Below are 20,037 nucleotides of genomic sequence, written 5' to 3'. Positions count from 1 at the left end.
AATAAACACCTGTGGCAATTATGTATTTTCAATTCAGATTATTCACTATTGCATATTTACACATCACTGAGGTGCACCCTATCAGTTTGATGTGGATTTTTCTGTTCGTTAATAATTATTCATATTTTCTTGTCCATTCAATTGTGAATATGGAATTACTTGAACAAAGCATAATTCTATTTTTTAGAATTATCCACATCAAGAAAAATCCACATCAAACTGATAGGGTGCACCTCAATGATGTGTAAATATACAATAGTGAATAATCTGAATTGAAAATACATAATTGTCACAGGTGTTTATTCAGCGCATGCTCTGAATGACCAAGGCACGGGGTTTCCTCTCCCAAATGCAAGGGCTGGGCAATGTGGTTCTCTCTCCGGTTGAAGTTCATGTTGTCGTGGCTCAGGTGGATAAGGCACCATACCATAAATCCGGGGGCCTGGGTTTGATTCCGACCTGAGGTCATTTCCTGATCTGTCTTTCTCTTGCTCATTTCCTGTCTCTACACTGTCCTATCCAAATAAAGGTGAAAAAAGCCCCCCAAAAATTGTGATAACCTCAATTGCCTTTTTGTACTACTGTGAATGCCACTGTTCAGCAAAAAGAGAAATCTATGTTGGCAGAATGAGGAATTGAAAATTGACTTAATTAAGAATTCTTAATAAAGATAACAGTGTTATCATAGTTTGGATTATCATGGGCACATCGTTGGCAAAACATAAAATTATTAATGCAGACTGTTGCCTTGAAATTTCAAGTATTCTCAACTATTCTTTTTTACAGTGTGCTCAGGCCTTTCATTTCAGGTGACTGAGCTGCTTCCTTCTGTTTTCTTTTGTGAAAAGATTAGAATCTGAAAATTGTTGCTTGCGGCTATATTTATATTTTTAAAATTAAGTATTTCCAAATCAGGCTCTTTAACATAGTGACAGTAACTTTGGTGCTGCAATTTCAGGACACATGGTCAGAGTTACTGTGATGTGTGTGAAGTGTAAGGCGAGTTAGCAGGTGGAGGTGATGTTTATTTTCAAGGCATGTCAGTGTTTCTCTTATCACTGTTTTATCATCATTAAAAATATAAAGGAGTACATTATAACTGACTAATAAATCATAATCATTTATAATCTGGACTGTAAATTATTAACACTGTGTTCAGTATGAGGGAGTGATAAATCAACACCAACATGCTATACATTATATATATATATATATATTTCCAGATATATCTGAATAATATACCCATTTCTTCCTCTTATTGTTATTATTGTGCATTTATTGAGTGTAAAAGTTCAATGCCACAACTTCATGAGCGGTACCATTTTCACCAAGCCGAGGGGTCACAAAACTCATTTGAGGCTTTTAATTTTGAATTTGAAACTTACATCTACGCGTGTAAAACCTTATAACTGCTTTCCCTTCTCTTTCTAACCCCGAGTTTATTCAGCAGGAGTTTGGGGATGGAACCTTTTCCCAGCAGTGTTTTGTTAATGTGCTGCAGTGTGCCCGGTTCCCCCCGCCACTCGGGGTGATGGTTCGCTCCGCTGAGGCGGAAGTAGCCGCTGTGGAAGTCAGTGTGAGGAGAGGATCCGCTCTGCGGGTTTGGGTGCTGAGTGTGTGTGTGTGTGTGTGTGTGTGTGTGAGAGAGAGTCCGTGGGTCGCTATGAGGCGGAGAGAGAAGAGGTTGCTGCAGGTTGTGGTGTTGATCATCGCCGCGCTGCTTTTCCTCCACAGCGGCGCTCTGAGGAGCTCCAACCCCACCGGAAACACCGAGCTGTACCGCGCGCGCACACAGGTCAGAGCACACACACACACACTATACACTCGTCAAACATACTTCATCCTCCAACACACACACACACACACACACACACCTGTAGGCTACCTGTGGTGCGCGCTCAGTGTTCCTGATGCTCCTGCTCGGGTTTACACCTGACACTGATCTGATTGGATCTGATTGGATCTGAGTGATCTGATTGGATCTGATTGGATCTGAGTGATCTGATTGGATCTGAGTGATCTGATTGGATCTGAGTGATCTGATTGGATCTGAGTGATCTGATTAGCTGACTGAGAGTCTGACTGATAGCGGTATTTGTTTTTCATGTCTGCAACTTGTTTTGTCGAGTTTCAGTTAAATGCTTGAAGCTTCTCTCCTCACTGATTCTCCATCACCTGCTGAAGCTCCACTCTCACACCTGGACAGCTGGGTTTCCTCAGTCACGTCTCCCAGTCGTGTATCTCCACCACTCCTGAATGTGGAGGTTTACTGTGCTCCTGTCTGTCCTTCAGTAGACTGAGGAACATCTCTGACCTGCTCTCTCTCTTCCTCCTGGATCCATGAGGCAGAATCTCCTGATCCTCAGAGAACATCATCTCTCCATCACTCCTCTTTCATCACCTCAGCTTTCCTCAGTACAGACAGATCAAAACCTGTCCAGGACCTAATACTTATTCTCTACAATAATAATAATAATAATAATAATAATAGGGCGGCACGGTGGTGTAGTGGTTAGCGCTGTCACCTCACGGCAAGAAGGTCCGGGTTCGAGCCCCGGGGCCGGCGAGGGCCTTTCTGTGCGGAGTTTGCATGTTCTCCCCGTGTCCGCGTGGGTTTCCTCCGGGTGCTCCGGTTTCCCCCACAGTCCAAAGACATGCAGGTTAGGTTAACTGGTGACTCTAAATTGAGCGTAGGTGTGAGTGTGAATGGTTGTCTGTGTCTATGTGTCAGCCCTGTGATGACCTGGCGACTTGTCCAGGGTGAACCCCGCCTTTCGCCCGTAGTCAGCTGGGATAGGATCCAGCTCGCCTGCGACCCTGTAGAACAGGATAAAGCGGCTACAGATAATGAGATGAGAATAATAATAATAATAATAATACACTTACTAGAACCAGCTGATTTAATGTTAAAAGATTTTGTTCTCAGTCTTTTGAATTATTAAAATATTACAGCTTTATTTTATTTAGTTTCAGCATTAATTTATTCTGTAGATGTAATGGATCTGTATTTTGGCATCAGATTGTGATAAATTTTTAATCCTGTAGAACTCACCTTTATCTGCTTTAATGTGTCTGATATGAAGACAGGAATAATTCAGGATCTTCAGAGCACATGGCTCCTTTATCAAAAAACTCCTTCTCATTAAACCCAAACACAGAGACGTTAAGTCAGGGTAAGAATTGTTCCAGTTTTACTGGTTCATCATCCTGGTCATCAGAGTTCCACACTGCAGCTGGAGCTTTGTGGAAACGTGTGTTCACAACCGAGCAGCTCCTCATAAGCCTTGCAGTACACAGTGGAGTTTCCAGTGAAGGGCAATGTTAATGCTAATATTAGTGCTGGGTCCCCAGCAGTTTGGGGAGAAACCTGTTCCTGTTCCAGCAGGACGATGCTCCTGTACACACCGCGAGCTCCATGAAGATGTGGTGTGTGAAGGTTGGAGTGAAGAACTCGAGTGTTCTGCACAGAGCCCTGACTGAACTCAACCCCACTGAACACCGACTGCACCCCAGACCTCCTCACACACATCAGGGTCTGATCTCACTAACGCTCCTCTAGCTGAATGATCACACCCCCACAGTGACGCCCCAAAATCTAGTGCAAAGCCTTCTGAGAGGAGAGGAGCTTCGTGTCTGCTTTTATTATTTAAACTTTTCTGCTGTTTGATTTATCTCACAGTCACTTATATCTTACAGCTCAGTATGCACTGTGTTCTACTACACACACACACACACACACACACACACACACACACACACACAGTAATACTGCAGTGTGTAAAGTGTTCAGATGTATCAGTTTTGTTTTGTTTTTAATGTAAAAATTTTTTTGGTACAGAATGTGTGTTTGTGCTGCATACATGTACTGATGTGTGTGTGTGTGTGTGTGTGTGTGCGCATGCAGGGAGTACTCGGGAGGCTGAAGCCTGCAGACAGAGTGGACAGTCAGAGGAGGAAAGACTGGCACGACAACGAGGCCATACAGAGAGATGCAGCACGAATAGGTCACCACACACACACACACACACACACACACACACTGCATTTGATAATTGGCCATCTATGCGTGATATGTATTAAAATATGTTTACTGAATTTTAAATGCCATCTTGGCCCCGCTCTACTGCAGCTCAGTGAACTGATGGTTTGTTGTTGTTCCTGAGAGAGCGCTCACACCGTGCTGCTCACACCGTGCTGCTCACACACACTACACAGATAAAGAGCCACGCTGTCGACCTGCTAGTGGTGGCTCTGCTACGGTTTCTAGCTGAAACCGATAATATAACTAAAGACAGCAAACCAATCCTCCAATATATGATCTCATCTTTATACAACGTCCAGTTCTGTGCTCTTTCTCAGATTTTATGAGCTTGTGTTTTTCTCAAAACAGGCCTTCATGGCTGGTACCAAAATCTGTGTAGTTGAACTAAACGTCGAGGATCTCACTCAAGCCAAGCATGATGCCATCCAACACCTGGCAGAGGAGTTTGAAGCAAAACTTCTTCTCCAAGAGACCCATGTGAAGGACATGGAGAAGCTCACAATGGAGGGCTTCAACACTACTGACCACACCCCTGATAAATACCATGGCATTGCATCACATACCCATGATAGCATGAACACTAAGCTGGTTGCAGAGTCTTCCCCGGTTGCTCCACTGACTGGAACATCATCTAAGTCAGCATGTTTCAAATAATTAACATCTACAAACCTCCACTTCCAGTATCAGCCACCATGCCCTTCCTCAGGCCCAAACTCCTCCTGTCATCTGTGGTGACTTTAATAATAGTAGCCCATGTTGGGGCTCCCTCATAAAACTTCCAATCTGAAGCTGTCCTAGTCTGGACTGAGCTCCCAAGGCAGCCACCTTTTATATGACCCCAAAGATTCCACTTTCTCCTCTGGTCATCATAAAAGCTGGACTTCACCTGACCTGAGCTTTGCATCAGGAGACATCTCCCCTAACTGTGAAAGGGTAGTCCTGGATCAATTTCCATGCTCTGGTCACTGCCCAATCATCATCAGGACCCAAGCTGGTACCAAAATCAACAGCACAGATAAAAAAAATGCTGGAACTTTAGTAAAGCTGATTGATCCAGATTTACATCCCTCACCAATACTCGGTCGAAGAACCTACCAGACCCTTCAGGTGAGGAGTCTACCTCATGCACTGCCTTCACTAACATGATTATCGTTGCAGCAAAATCTTCCATTTCCCATAGTAGGAGAGCTCAGTATATCTCCTGCTGGGACTCTGAATGTGAAAGAGCCTTCTCCAGCTACAAGAATGCCACCATGGACGAGAAACAGGAAAAAGTGATCTTCTAATGAGTGTCCTTGGTGAGAAAAGATGTCTTGGATGGGAGGAAGCAATTAGTAGCAGTACTGATTTCACCCATTCCAGCTGTAAAACCTTGGCAGCTGTCAACAGACTCACTGGCAGGAGCTGAAAGCCCAAGCCCTGCCCTGTATCAGCAAATTCTATTTCCTCCCTGTTAGTAAACAATGGGAAATGGAAAGAAACTTCCCCAGAAGCCAAGGTACACAAACGCCATGTCAGTCCTCTGATCAAGGAGACCATTCATAATAGTTCCAGCTCACGTAGTCTCTCTGGACCAACATCTACAGCAGAGCTGCTGGATGCGATCCTCAGCCTCAGGAATGGAAAAGCCCCTGGTGTCGACTCCATCTGCTCTGAATTCCTCTTGGCTCCTCAGCCGTTGAATAGTTTAGACTCTTTCTGTGGGATTGTCTGGAAAAGGCATCTGTCCCTAAAGCAGTGGCCATCCTCAAGCCTGAAAAGTCACCCAATGATCCTTCCAACTCCTGGCCAATCTCACATTTATGCCATAAAAGCTGAGGGAGAGTCATTCTTACCAGGATTGAGGACATTGGGGAGCGCTGGATTCCGTAAAGGGAGGTCTACTGATCAAATTACTCGCCTTGTCCATGACATTGAAGCTGCCTTTCAGCGTAATGAGACGTTTGGTGTTGTCTTTGTTGACCTTTCTGCTGCGTATGACCCTGTCTGGCATCACGGCCTTCATCTGAAATTACTACAGTTGTGTTTTAAAAAAATGGCAGTACAGCATCAGTGACCTGATGAACCCCTGGTATTAGTAGTCGTGGTGTTTCTGCATGGCAAATAATTTATTTGTAGATGTAGTAGTGTAATAGGACAACAGCAGACCCAGCTGTTATTGACTCATTCGTTGAAAGGGGCGTGTTCAAAATAATAGCAGTGTGGAGTTTAATTGGAGAATTCATTCATTCTGTGAAAAAACAGGTGTCATTAATCGTCCTTTATTCAGGTAGAACGGAAGCAGACGTTTCACACATTGTTATAAAATATATTTCCTTCTGAATTGCTCAGTAAAACGGGTCATTCCGAACACCGTTCAGAGGAACAACATAATTTGATTAAAAAGTTGATTGGAGAGGGGAAACCATATAAAGAAGTGCGGCAAATTATAGGACGCTCAGCTAAAACAATCTCAAATGTTTTAAAATGGCAACAAAACCCAGAAATACGTGGAAGAAAATGAGCAACGACTGTTCAAACGGATCAGAGGAAAGTCAGCCTGGTCCCCAGTCAACCCTATGATGTTCTTCATCAGAGACTCAACCACAAGCACTTTGCAGTTGTTGCAAAAGAAATTAGCAGGACTACCCCACGATCACCATCCCGGGTAGAGGACAGATGGAGGAAAGCGTGGCAGATGTGCAACACCAGCCCACAGAGCTTTATCCAAGAACCACCTGCTGGATGGCAGCTCCCACATCATCATGGGTCCGGCTGAACTGGCTACGTACCGGCTTCAGCAGAACCTGTTCCTTCCTCTTCAGAATTGGAGCAGCGACTTCAAATTTATGTATCTGTGGGAAACCGCAAACCAACGAACATCTGACACGTGTCTGGTGTACAAGCCTCCTCACAGCCGCAAAGGTTTGATAGCCCTCGAAGCTGACACCCTTCAGTGGTTGGCCTTTACAGTGGTGCTTGAAAGTTTGTGAACCCTTTAGAATTTTCTATATTTCTGCATAAATATGACCTAAAACATCATCAGATTTTCACACAAGTCCTAAAAGTAGATAAAGAGAACCCAGTTAAACAAATGGGACAAAAATATTATACTTGGTCATTTATTTATTGAGGAAAATGATCCAATATTCCATATCTGTGAGTGGCAAAAGTATGTGACCCTTTGCTTTCAGTATGTGGTGTGACCCCCTTGTGCAGCAATAACTGCAACTAAACGTTTGCGGTAACTGTTGATCAGTCCTGCACACCGGCTTGGAGGAATTTTAGCCCGTTCCTCCGTACAGAACAGCTTCAACTCTGGGATGTTGGTGGGTTTCCTCACATGAACTGCTCGCTTCAGGTCCTTCCACAACATTTTGATTGGATTAAGGTCAGGACTTTGACTTGGCCATTCCAGAACATTCACTTTATTCTTCTTTAACCTTCTTTGGAAGAACGACTTGTGTGCTTAGGGTCGTTGTCTTGCTGCATGACCCACCTTCTCTTGAGATTCAGTTCATGGACAGATGTCCTGACATTTTCCTTTAGAATTCGCTGGTATAATTCAGAATTCATTGTTCCATCAATGATGGCAAGCCGTCCTGGCTCAGATGCAGCAAAACAGGCCCAAACCATGATACTACCACCACCATGTTTCACAGATGGGATAAGGTTCTTATGCTGTAATGCAGTGTTTTCCTTTCTCCAAACATAACGCTTCTCATTTAAACCAAAAAGTTCTATTTTGGTCTCACCCATCCACAAAAATTTTTCCAATAGCCTTCTGGCTTGTCCACGTGATCTTTAGCAAACTGCAGATGAGCAGCAATGCTCTTTTTGGAGAGCAGTGGCTTTCTCCTTGCAACCCTGCCATGCACACCATTGTTGTTCAGTGTTCTCCTGATGGTGGACTCATGAACATTAACATTAGCCAATGTGAGAGAGGCCTTCAGTTGCTTAGAAGTTACCCTGGGGTCCTTTGTAACCTCGCCAGCTATTACACGCCTTGCTCTTGGAGTGATCTTTGTTGGTCGACCACTCCTGGGGAGGGTAACGATGGTCTTGAATTTCCTCCATTTGTACACAATCTGTCTGACTGTGGATTGGTGGAGTCCAAACTCTTTAGAGATGGTTTTGTAACCTTTTCCAGCCTGATGAGCATCAACAACACTTTTTCTGAGGTCCTCAGAAATCTCCTTTGTTCGTGCCATGATACACTTCCACAAACATGTGTTGTGAAGCTCAGACTTTGATAGATCCCTGTTCTTTAAATAAAACAGGGTGCCCACTCACACCTGATTGTCGTCCCATTGATTGAAAACACCTGACTCTAATTTCACCTTCAAATTAACTGCTAATCCTAGAGGTTCACATACTTTTGCCACTCACAGATATGTAATATTGGATCATTTTCCTCAATAAATAAATGACCAAGTATAATATTTTTGTCTCATTTGTTTAACTGGGTTCTCTTTATCTACTTTTAGGACTTGTGTGAAAATCTGATGATGTTTTAGGTCATATTTATGCAGAAATATAGAAAATTCTAAAGGGTTCACAAACTTTCAAGCACCACTGTACCAACATATCCATGTAAGGGGTCACACGAACGACAACAAGCTAAAGAGCGCTCGGGCAGCCGTCTGTTCTTCAGCTTCAAACTCCAGAATTCCTCCCTCAACGTTTCTGAAATGCTTCTTGACACGGATCTAAACTGCTGCTTAGCTTTCATTCATTTTTATTCATGCCAATTTTATCATCTACTACTCTCTATTGTCTGCTGTTATGTTTAATTTTAGTATTTCATGTTTATATTTTAATCATTTTATTTGTTGATAATTTTATATAAATATAATTAACAATTATTTGCTGAAGGTGACGTGAATATTGGTGAATAATAACCGAGACAAAGTTGAAAATACTTTGTTCTGAAATCAATAAAATAAATCCCAATCCCTCCTCACCTTTTGAACAGTTTTAGATCAAACTTCGGAGCATCTTTCGTGCTTTTAGGAACAGCATTTTCTTTCATCATCTGTAATTCTTTCTGACTTACAGTGACGACGTAATCAGCCGCCATTTTGCCGAGTTGCTCGGGGTGATTATCGAGAAATAGTTGAGAGATTTGGACTCATCAGCGCGCGTGATTTCCTATAATCACCTGTGTATTTATACTAATAAACAATAATCACTTTACTCTAAGTAAAGCATTTTGTAAACTTTGTTTAAAATGTGTGATCTAAATAAAGAGGATTGTTGTTACAGTACAGGCATTTATCAGATGCTGTTATCTAGAGTGATGTACAACACACCCAGAGCAGCCTGGGGAGCTGATGGGGGTTCGGTTCCTTGCTCAAGGGCACTTCAGCTGTTCATACTGGTCCAGGGAATCGAACCAATGACTTTTTGGTCCCAAAGCTACTTCTCTAACCTCAAGGCCATGGCTTCACTACGCACAACATACATGACATGGGTTACAGACAGGCAGGCAGGCAGACAGACTCTTTGTTTCAGTGGTATGTAATAGATGTAAAAGTTGACTGTGATTGGTTGATGTTAGTGATGTAGAAACAGTTCTGCATTTTAGTAACGGAATAATAATCAGAGCAATTAGTGTTGTGTACAGTGTATAGGTTAATTTGTGTGTGTGTGTTTAAAGGAAACGGAGAGCAGGGTAAAGCGTTCCCGATGACCGACACTGACCGTGTGGATCAGGCTTACAGAGAGAACGGCTTCAACATTTACGTCAGCGACAGAATCTCACTGAACAGATCACTGCCTGACATCCGCCACCCAAAGTGAGCGACATGCCCACTTCATACTCAGTGACACACCCACTTCAGTCTGACTGACACACCCAATTCAGTTTCAGGTTTTATACCAGCGCTGTGAGATTAGTGTGTGTGTGTGTGTGTGTGTGTGTGTAGCTGTAAACACAAGCTGTATGCTGAGAATCTCCCCAACACCAGCATCATTATTCCGTTCCATAACGAGGGCTGGAGCTCATTACTGCGCACCGTTCACAGTGTTGTGAACCGATCGCCCTCTCAACTCATCAGTGAGATCATCCTCGTAGATGACTTCAGTGACCGAGGTGTATATACACACACACATATATATCTGTGACTAATATGTCCTACAGCCCCAAACCTTTCTGAGCCCTGATGTGACCCCTGAGCTGTGTGTTCTCCCCGGGACAGAGCATCTGAAGGCCCCGTTGGAGGAGTATATGGCTCGGCTGCCGAAGGTGCGCATCGTTCGCACTCAGAAGCGTGAGGGTCTGATCAGGACCAGACTGCTGGGGGCGTCGCTCGCTACGGGGCAGGTCATCACCTTCCTCGACTCACACTGTGAGGCTAATGTCAACTGGCTCCCCCCACTGCTGGGTAACACACACACACACACACACACGGACTACGTTGCTCATATCTGTACTGTTTAGCTGCATACTGCACTGCATATGTTAGGACTCAAGCTTGGTGTGTGTGTGTGTGTGTGTGTGTGTGTGTGTGTGTGTGTGTGTGTGTGTGTGTGTGTGTGTAAATGACTGTATCCTGCTGTACGTTGTTTTCAGATCGTATTAAACAGAACCGTAAAACGATCGTGTGCCCAATGATTGACGTGATCGACCACGATAACTTCGGCTATGAGGCTCAGGCAGGAGACGCCATGCGTGGAGCTTTTGACTGGGAGATGTTCTACAAACGCATCCCCATCCCCTCCGAGCTGCAGAACAGCGACCTGAGTGAACCGTTCGAGTAAGAATCCGACTGCACCGCACTATAGAGCACCACACCTGCCCTTTCCGTAGTTTTGTATGTGTGCACAAGTGAACACAAGGACGTTTCAAAGCTTAAAGAAAATATGATAATGAAAGCTGTGATGTCATTATTATGTTATTATGACTCCTAAACTGGGTATTATTACAGAAAAACACATGGACATCAGCTAACAAAGTCTCTCTGTCTTTCTCACACACACACACACACACACACACACACACACACACACACACACACACTTCCTCCAGTGTCTTGGTTGTTCTTTAAAATTCTTAATTGTTACAGGTCTCTTGTACAAGTTTTAAAGTCACTTTATTGTCGCTTTCTCACTGTAAACTCCACACACACTGATTTATTCTGTGGAACTTTTATTTCTGATCTCGATGTCAGCCGATCAGACAGACAGGTACACGGACGGTCACACGGACAGGTACACAGACAGGTACATGGATAGTCACAAGGACGGGTACACAGACAGTCACACGGACAGGTACACAGACGGTCACACAGACAGGTATACAGATGGGTACACGGACGGTCACACGGACAGGTACACGGACAGGTACACGGACAGGTACACGGACGGTCACACAGAAGGTCACACAGACAGGTGCACGGACGGTCACTCATACGGGTACACGGACAGTCACACGGACGGATACATGGACCGGTACACGGACGGTCACACGGACGGGTACACAGACGGCCACACGGACGGTCACACGAAGGGTCACACGGACAGCTACACGGACGGTCACATGGACAACTACATGGACGGGTACACGGACAGGTTCACAGACGGATACACGGACAGGTACACGGACAGGTACACGGACGGTCTCACGGACAGTCTCATGGACGGTCACACGGACAGATACACGGACAGTCACAGGGACAGTCTCACGGATGGTCTCACGGACGGTCTCACGGACGGTCACACGGACAGATACATGGACAGTCACATGGACGGTCTCACGGATGGTCTCACGGACGGTCACATGGACAGTCACACAGACCGGTACACAGACGGGTTTCACGGACGGTCACATGGACGGGTACGCGGTCAGGTTCACTGACAGTTACACGGATGGGTACACAGACGGCCACACGGACAGCTACACGGACGGTCACGTGGACAACTACATGGACGGGTACACAGACAGGTTCACGGACGGGTACACAGACGGGTACACGGACAGTCACACGGACAGGTACACGGATGGTCACATTGACAGGTACATGGACGGTCACACGGACAGTTACATGGATGGGTACACAGACGGCCACACGGACGGTCACATGGACAACTACATGGACGGGTACATGGACAGGTTTACAGACGGGTACACGGACAGGTTCACGGACAGGTTCACGGACAGTCACACGGACGGTCACATGGACAGTCACACAGACAGGTACACGGACAGTCGCACGGACAGGTACACAGACGGGTACACGGACAGTCGCACGGACAGGTACACAGACAGTCACACGGACAGGTACATGGACGATCACACGGACGGTTACACGGACAGGTACATGGACGGTCACACGGACGGGTATACGGACAGTCACACGGACAGGTACACGGACGGTTACACGGACAGGTACACGGACGGGTACACGCACGGGTATACGGACAGTCACACGGACGGGTACACGAATGGTCACATTGACAGGTACACAGACGGTCACATGGACAACTACATGGACGGGTACACGGACAGGTTCACGGACGGGTACACGGACAGGTACACAGACGGTCACACGGACAGGTACACGGACGGTCACACGGACAGGTACACGGACGGGTACACGGACAGGTACACGAACAGGTTCACTGACGGTTACATGGACGGGTACACAGATGTCCACACAGACGGTCACACGGACAGCTACACGGATGGGTACACGGACAGTCATATGGACAGTCACACTGACGGCTACATGGACAGTTACACAGACAGGTACACAGACAGGTACACGGACGGTCACACGGACAGGTACACCACTGAACCACAGTGTAATTTCTGATGTGTTCTTTGGGCGTGGTCTCCCACTCAGTTCTAAAGTTCAGAGTTCAACCTGCTCGTTTACCATGGCGTCTGTGTCCTCTGTGGTTACCATAGCACTGAACACACTTTATAAGGCTCCCTGCCGAGGGCTTTAGTGAGGGTGTAACTCCTGAACAGAGACGGGTCAGTGCTGGTGTCTATCACACAGTGTGTACTGTGTGTACGTAATTGATCACAATATTGTCTCATTGATCATCAGCACAGTGAAGAACACTGAAACGTAGTCCTCATGTCTGAAAGCACTAATTCCCACAATGCACTGCAGGAGGGACAGTGTCCTGCGTCAGGAGTAGGGCACACTGTGTGACTCGCATTATAACTCTCCTGAGCTTTTATTGTTATTATTCTGTTTATGTAACTACTTGTGTGTGTGTGTGTGTGTGTGTGTGTGTGTGTGTGTGTGTGTGTGTGTGTTTTAGGTCTCCAGTGATGGCTGGTGGTTTGTTTGCTGTAGACAGGAAGTGGTTCTGGGAATTGGGAGGATACGACACAGGACTGGAGATCTGGGGAGGAGAACAGTACGAGATTTCCTTTAAGGTATGCTAACGCTAACACTAACAGTGTAGAGTTTCTCCATAATCCTCTTCCTGTGCTGATCTCCTGTCAGGCGTAATTTATTTTTTTATCCCATTCTTCCTGAGTTCCTTAGAGCTGCTGTTTAACCCGTTACTCTACACACACACACACACTTTTCTAACAAACACCACTTCACTGTGTGTGTGTGTGTGTAGGTATGGATGTGTGGAGGTCGTATGGAGGACATTCCCTGCTCTCGGGTCGGCCATATATACAGGAAGTATGTTCCCTACAAAATTCCTGGAGGAGTGAGCCTATCTAGGGTAAGTGTATACACTCACTGTGTGTGTGTGTGTGTGTGTGTGTGTGTACTTGCTACAAACAGTACTGAGAACTAGAATGTATATTTTTTACCAAAAGAGTGAGGATGTTTTTGGGAAGTGAGGACATTTTGTCTAATCTTCACTTTTTCAAAGAGCTGTTTGAGGGTAAAGACTGAGTTTTAGGGTTGAGTAAGGGGTGGGGTTAGGGTAAGGGGTGGGATTAGGGTAAGGGATAGAGGTGGGGTTAAGGTAGGGGGTGGGGGTGGGATTAGGGTGGGGGATAGTTGTGATGGTTAAGATTAGAGTAAGAGGCTCAGGAATGTATTATATCAATGAGAGTCTCCACATAGATACAAGTGTGTGTGTGTGTGTGTGTGTGTGTCCAGACAGTTTGTGTCTCACGCTTCCTCTCACTTTACCAACACCATTTGCTCAGATGTTCGTGTTTCACTCTCAGTGCTGTTTCACTGCTCCTCATGTCCACTGATGTCTCACCTCACAGAAAACAGAGAGAACACTTCTGTTCTTGCGTTAAATTTGCTAACCTTTTATTGCTCTGTGTGTGTGTGTGTGTGTGTGTGTGTGTGTGGAATATTAATTAATTTGGTAATGAGCTCCATTGTGTTGACTCTGCTGGAATAACAGGAGCCTTTAGTGGATGAAGCTTCCGGCACATTCCCTCTGAGTGAACACTGATCCTGTGTACAAAACAGAGTACCGTAATTACTGGACTATGAAACACATTACTGTTCACTAGTAAGTGCTGAGGCATTTACAGAGAACACACACACGTTATCATTCCTGCATTAACCACCAAATTGCTTTTTGGCCATTTGGTTTGAGGAAAGTAACTGCAGTGTGAGGAATCAGCCGTTCGAGTCCAAATACTGTGGTGTCCATCAGGTTACAGGTTTTAAATATCTGTGGCCTCTTTAGCTTTAACCTCCAGAAAAAAATAGTGTGTTGTATCTTATATTATGTGTGGGCATGATAGGACCATGGCGTTTTATACACCATCACACACACCTAATGGCCATATGTTAGTGTATTTATGGTAGGCACACTATTCCAGTATTTATGGTGTTCTGCCTTTCACTGTATGATGAATAATGACAGTAAAATAACTTGGAATTTAAATCTATGAGTTGTGTGCTGACAGACAGTAACCTCATGGTAGAGGTAGTGACTGCACACAGAACCATCTTCACCTCCGTTGATCTTATAATCTAATAAATACAGTAAACACCCTGAGGATGGAGTAACACTGCTCACTGTCACACGGCTGAGAACGACCTGCAGTGACCTTTCACTCCGAGTCAGTCTCTCTCTCTCTCTCTAGAACCTGAAGCGAGTGGCAGAGGTGTGGATGGACGAGTATGCAGAATTTATTTATCAGCGGCGGCCGGACTATCGTCCCCTGTCTGTGGGAGACATGAGCGCACAGAAGGAGCTCCGCCTCCGACTCGGCTGTAAGAGCTTCCATTGGTTCATGACTGAGGTGGCCTGGGACCTGCAGCACTATTACCCTGCTGTGGAGCCCCCTGCTGCTGCCTGGGGGGAGGTACAATACACACACACCACACACACACCACACACACTATACATTCACACTAGAGACACACACACACACTAAATGGATGTAATATGCTGAGCTGTTGCTTTATGAGGTGTGTGTGTGTGTGTGTGTGTGTGTGTGTGTGTGTGTGTGTGTGTGTGTGTGTTCAGCTGCGTAATGTGGGCAGTGGGCTGTGTATGGAGAATAAGCACATGTCATCCGGTTCTCCTCTCAGACTGGAGCCATGTATAAAAGGTCGAGCAGACGCACTGTGGAATCACGCACAGGTGACAATTTCAATTCCTGTCCACTTCCTGTCCAGCAGGTTTCTCACACACTCATGAGGAACAGCACGTCACAAAAACAGAAACGTTACGAGACGGCTGTTCTTCTGCTCCATCCCAATCTGACAGACTTTGTCTAAAACGTGCTCCCTACCAAGGGACACACCTCCTGAAGGGAACAAAACAGTATTCTGAAGTGTGCATGATGCCTGTGTGTGTGTGTGTGTGTGTGTGTGTGTGTGTGTGTGTGTGTGTGTGTGTGTGTGTGTGTGTGTGTAGGTGTTTACGTTTGGGTGGAGGGAAGACATCAGAGTTGGAGATCCTTTACACACAAAGAAAGTGTGTTTTGACGCTGTTTCACACAGCAGCCCCGTCACACTCTACGACTGCCACGGCATGAAGGGCAACCAGCTGTGGAGATACAACAAGGTACCACACACACACACACACACACACACACACTATATACACCACACACACACACACACACACACACACACACACACACACACTATATACACCACACACTGTACACACCCTATACACACCACACACACTGTACACACCCTACACACACTGTACACACCCTACACACACTGTACACACCCTACACACACTGTACACACCCTACACACACTGTACACACCCTACACACACTGTACACACCCTACACACTCTATACACACACTGTACACACCCTATACACACCACACACACTGTACACACCACACACACTGTACACACCCTATACACACCACACACACACTGTACACACCACACACACTGTACACACCACACACACTGTACACACCCTACACACACTGTACACACCCTACACACTCTATACACACACTGTACACACCCTATACACACCACACACACACACACACACACACACACACACACACACTGTACACACCACACACACTGTACACACCCTACACACACTGTACACACCCTACACACACTGTACACACCACACACACTGTACACACCCTACACACACTGTACACACCCTACACACACTGTACACACCCTATACACACCACACACACTGTGCACACCCTATACACACCACACACACTGTGCACACCCTGTACACACCACACACTCTGTACACACCACACACACTGTACACACCACACACACTGTACACACCACACACACTGTACACACCACACACACTGTACACACCCTATACACACCACACACACTGTACACACCCTATACACACCACACACACTGTGCACACCACACACACTGTACACACCCTATACACACCACACACACTGTACACACCCTATACACACCACACACACTGTGCACACCCTATACACACCACACACACTGTACACACCCTATACACACCACACACACTGTGCACACCCTATACACACCACACACACTGTACACACCCTATACACACCACACACACTGTGCACACCCTATACACACCACACACACTGTGCACACCCTATACACACCACACACACTGTACACACCCTATACACACCACACACACTGTGCACACCACACACACTGTACACACCCAATACACACCACACACACTGTACACACCCTATACACACCACACACACACACACTGTACACACCACACACACTGTACACACCACACACACACTGTACACACCCTACACACACTGTACACACCCTACACACACTGTACACACCCTACACACACTGTACACACCCTACACACACTGTACACACCACACACACTGCACACCACACACACTGTACACACCCTACACACACTGTACACACCCTATACACACCACACACACACACACACTGTACACACCACACACACTGTACACACCACACACACACTGTACACACCCTACACACACTGTACACACCCTACACACACTGTACACACCACACACACTGCACACCACACACACTGTACACACCCTATACACACCACACACACTGTACACACCACACACACTGTACACACCCTATACACACCACACACACTGTACACACCCTATACACACCACACACACTGTACACACCCTATACACACCACACACACTGTGCACACCCTATACACACCACACACACTGTGCACACCCTATACACACCACACACACTGTGCACACCCTATACACACCACACACACTGTGCACACCACACACACTGTACACACCCTACACACACTGTACACACCACACACACTGTACACACCCTGTACACACCCTACACACACTGTACACACCACACACACTGTACACACCACACACACTGTACACACCCTATACACACCACACACACTGTGCACACCCTATACACACCACACACACTGTACACACCCTATACACACTGTACACACCCTATACACACCACACACACTGTGCACACCCTATACACACCACACACACTGTACACACCCTATACACACCACACACACTGTGCACACCCTATACACACCACACACACTGTACACACCCTATACACACTGTACACACCCTATACACACCACACACACTGTGCACACCCTATACACACCACACACACTGTGCACACCCTATACACACCACACACACTGTACACACCCTATACACACCACACACACTGTGCACACCCTATACACACCACACACACTGTACACACCCAATACACACCACACACACTGTACACACCCTACACACACTGTACACACCCTGTACACACCACACACACTGTACACACTACACACACTACATATACACTATACACACACCACACGCCCTACAGACACAACATGCACACTATACACTGCTCACTACATACACTACACACACATAGTTATTGTTCTCAATCCTCCTGTGTGTGTGTGTGTGTGTGTGTGTGTGTGTGTGTGTTCAGGATTACACTCTCTTCCACCCAGTGAGTAACAGCTGTGTGGACAGCGACTCGTCTGATAAACGGATTTTCATGAACTCATGTGATCCTGCGTCCCCAAGTCAGCAGTGGAGATTCGAGAACGTTAACATCACTGTTCTAGAGCAGTTCAACAAGAAGCTGTCTGCACTGTGAGAACCTCACCTCGAGAACAGCTGCGGTTTATCTGACTGTTTTCTGCACTTGTGGATTTGTTTCAGATTCCGGACCGAGGCAGGGTTTTGGGATGCAGATTGGAGCACATGGATTCTGTAAAGGAGATTTTTGAGATCTGCAGTTTTAACATCTGGATCTTCAGGATTGGGGTTTTTTAATCTCTTGGATGTGGGAGTTTTCTCTTCAGGATGTTTGAGATCCAGAACCAGAGTGAAATCTCAGACTGTGACTGGACTTTGGACATGATGTAATGATGATGATGTCATGAGTCGAGTCAGTGATGTCAGCAGTTGGAACATTAACCTTAAAAGAGTTTGTAGTTTAAAATCGTATAAAGTGCCCCATTCGCGTGTTGGGTGGTGCGGTGCTGTTAGCTGGAGGAAATTCAGACTGAAAATGAAAATCACAAAAACATGTCAGTTTTTGTACATTGATGTTTCTCCTTCCAGAAGTGTTTATGAGACGATGTTGTGATGCGTAAAGTGCTCGTGCTGTTATACTTGAAGCTGAACTCAGTGCCTTGTTGTAAGAGAGCGTTAAACCGTTTTGTAACGGAGCTCTGAACACTCGCCTCACTGATCCATTCACTTATTAATTAGAGCACTTTTCTCATTTGCACTCAGATAGCCGTACAGGACGTGTGTTTACCACCGTAAAGAAAAGGCAGAAATGAATCAGAAGCTCGGTTTATTCTCAGAGTGTATTGTGAGTTGAGCTCTGAGTTAAAGGAGTCGGGATGGTGATGAAAGCAGGTTGGAGGAGGAGTTTAGCTTTATATATGATATAATGATCAAGAATTAAACGTGCAACACATGAAACAGGACTGAAATGTAAATATCATGTAATGCTAAGAAAATGCAATCAGCTGATATTCTGATACGACCTCTAAAGTGTTTGTGAAAGTCGTGAGACATTATTTTGATTTGATTTTCTGTTTTAATTAAAGCTGCATATGATGAGAACAGACCACATGACCTCACGGTGTACAATATCATCACTATATTTTATTTAAAACTACTCAAAGTTGAATCATAAACCCGATCCATAGTCAGAGTGACCGTTCTGTCCACCGTGTTCTTCAAATGTGACCAGGATGATAAGACGTGTCCTCTCTGAAGGACGAGACACACACTGCATGCCAACATCAGAAAAATCCCCCAGCACTGCAGACATGCTCACTCCCTAGGCACCCTAATGCAACACAGCTGAATCTGTGTGTGTGTATAAAAGAGTGAGTGATCCAGCATCACTAATCATTATGAAGATGCATATTTGCACTTTCCTGCATGTTTGTTTCCTTTTTCTTTATTTCTGTCTGTTATTAACGGTTTATTACACAATGTTTCTTCTTTATTAATCACTTCACTGGATTTTCTTCTGTTTAAATCTGTCTGATGCATAAAATGTAACATTCTGTT

At 45.5% G+C, this 20,037-nt stretch overlaps 1 protein-coding gene across 1 annotated transcript in view; it reads left to right on the top strand.

The window, feature by feature from the left end:
- Positions 1–1,555: 1,555 nt before the first annotated feature.
- The window catches only part of galnt10 (UDP-N-acetyl-alpha-D-galactosamine:polypeptide N-acetylgalactosaminyltransferase 10 (GalNAc-T10)), an 18,856-nt gene continuing 374 nt past the window's right edge, over positions 1,556–20,037 (top strand). The window contains exons 1-12 of the mRNA XM_060935284.1: positions 1,556–1,795; positions 3,905–4,004; positions 9,681–9,819; positions 9,949–10,115; positions 10,222–10,407; positions 10,596–10,779; positions 13,298–13,415; positions 13,610–13,717; positions 15,057–15,278; positions 15,443–15,559; positions 15,836–15,985; positions 18,428–20,037. The exon at positions 18,428–20,037 is cut by the window's right edge and continues 374 nt beyond it. Of these exons, the coding sequence (XP_060791267.1) occupies positions 1,664–1,795; positions 3,905–4,004; positions 9,681–9,819; positions 9,949–10,115; positions 10,222–10,407; positions 10,596–10,779; positions 13,298–13,415; positions 13,610–13,717; positions 15,057–15,278; positions 15,443–15,559; positions 15,836–15,985; positions 18,428–18,598 (1,794 nt within the window). The 5' untranslated portion in view covers positions 1,556–1,663 and the 3' untranslated portion in view covers positions 18,599–20,037. The remainder of the gene's footprint in view (positions 1,796–3,904; positions 4,005–9,680; positions 9,820–9,948; positions 10,116–10,221; positions 10,408–10,595; positions 10,780–13,297; positions 13,416–13,609; positions 13,718–15,056; positions 15,279–15,442; positions 15,560–15,835; positions 15,986–18,427) is intronic.

The sequence above is a fragment of the Neoarius graeffei genome, chromosome 12 (assembly GCF_027579695.1).
Source record: "Neoarius graeffei isolate fNeoGra1 chromosome 12, fNeoGra1.pri, whole genome shotgun sequence".
In the NCBI taxonomy this organism is placed as follows: domain Eukaryota; kingdom Metazoa; phylum Chordata; class Actinopteri; order Siluriformes; family Ariidae; genus Neoarius; species Neoarius graeffei.
This window is presented reverse-complemented; position numbering and strand designations above follow the sequence as displayed.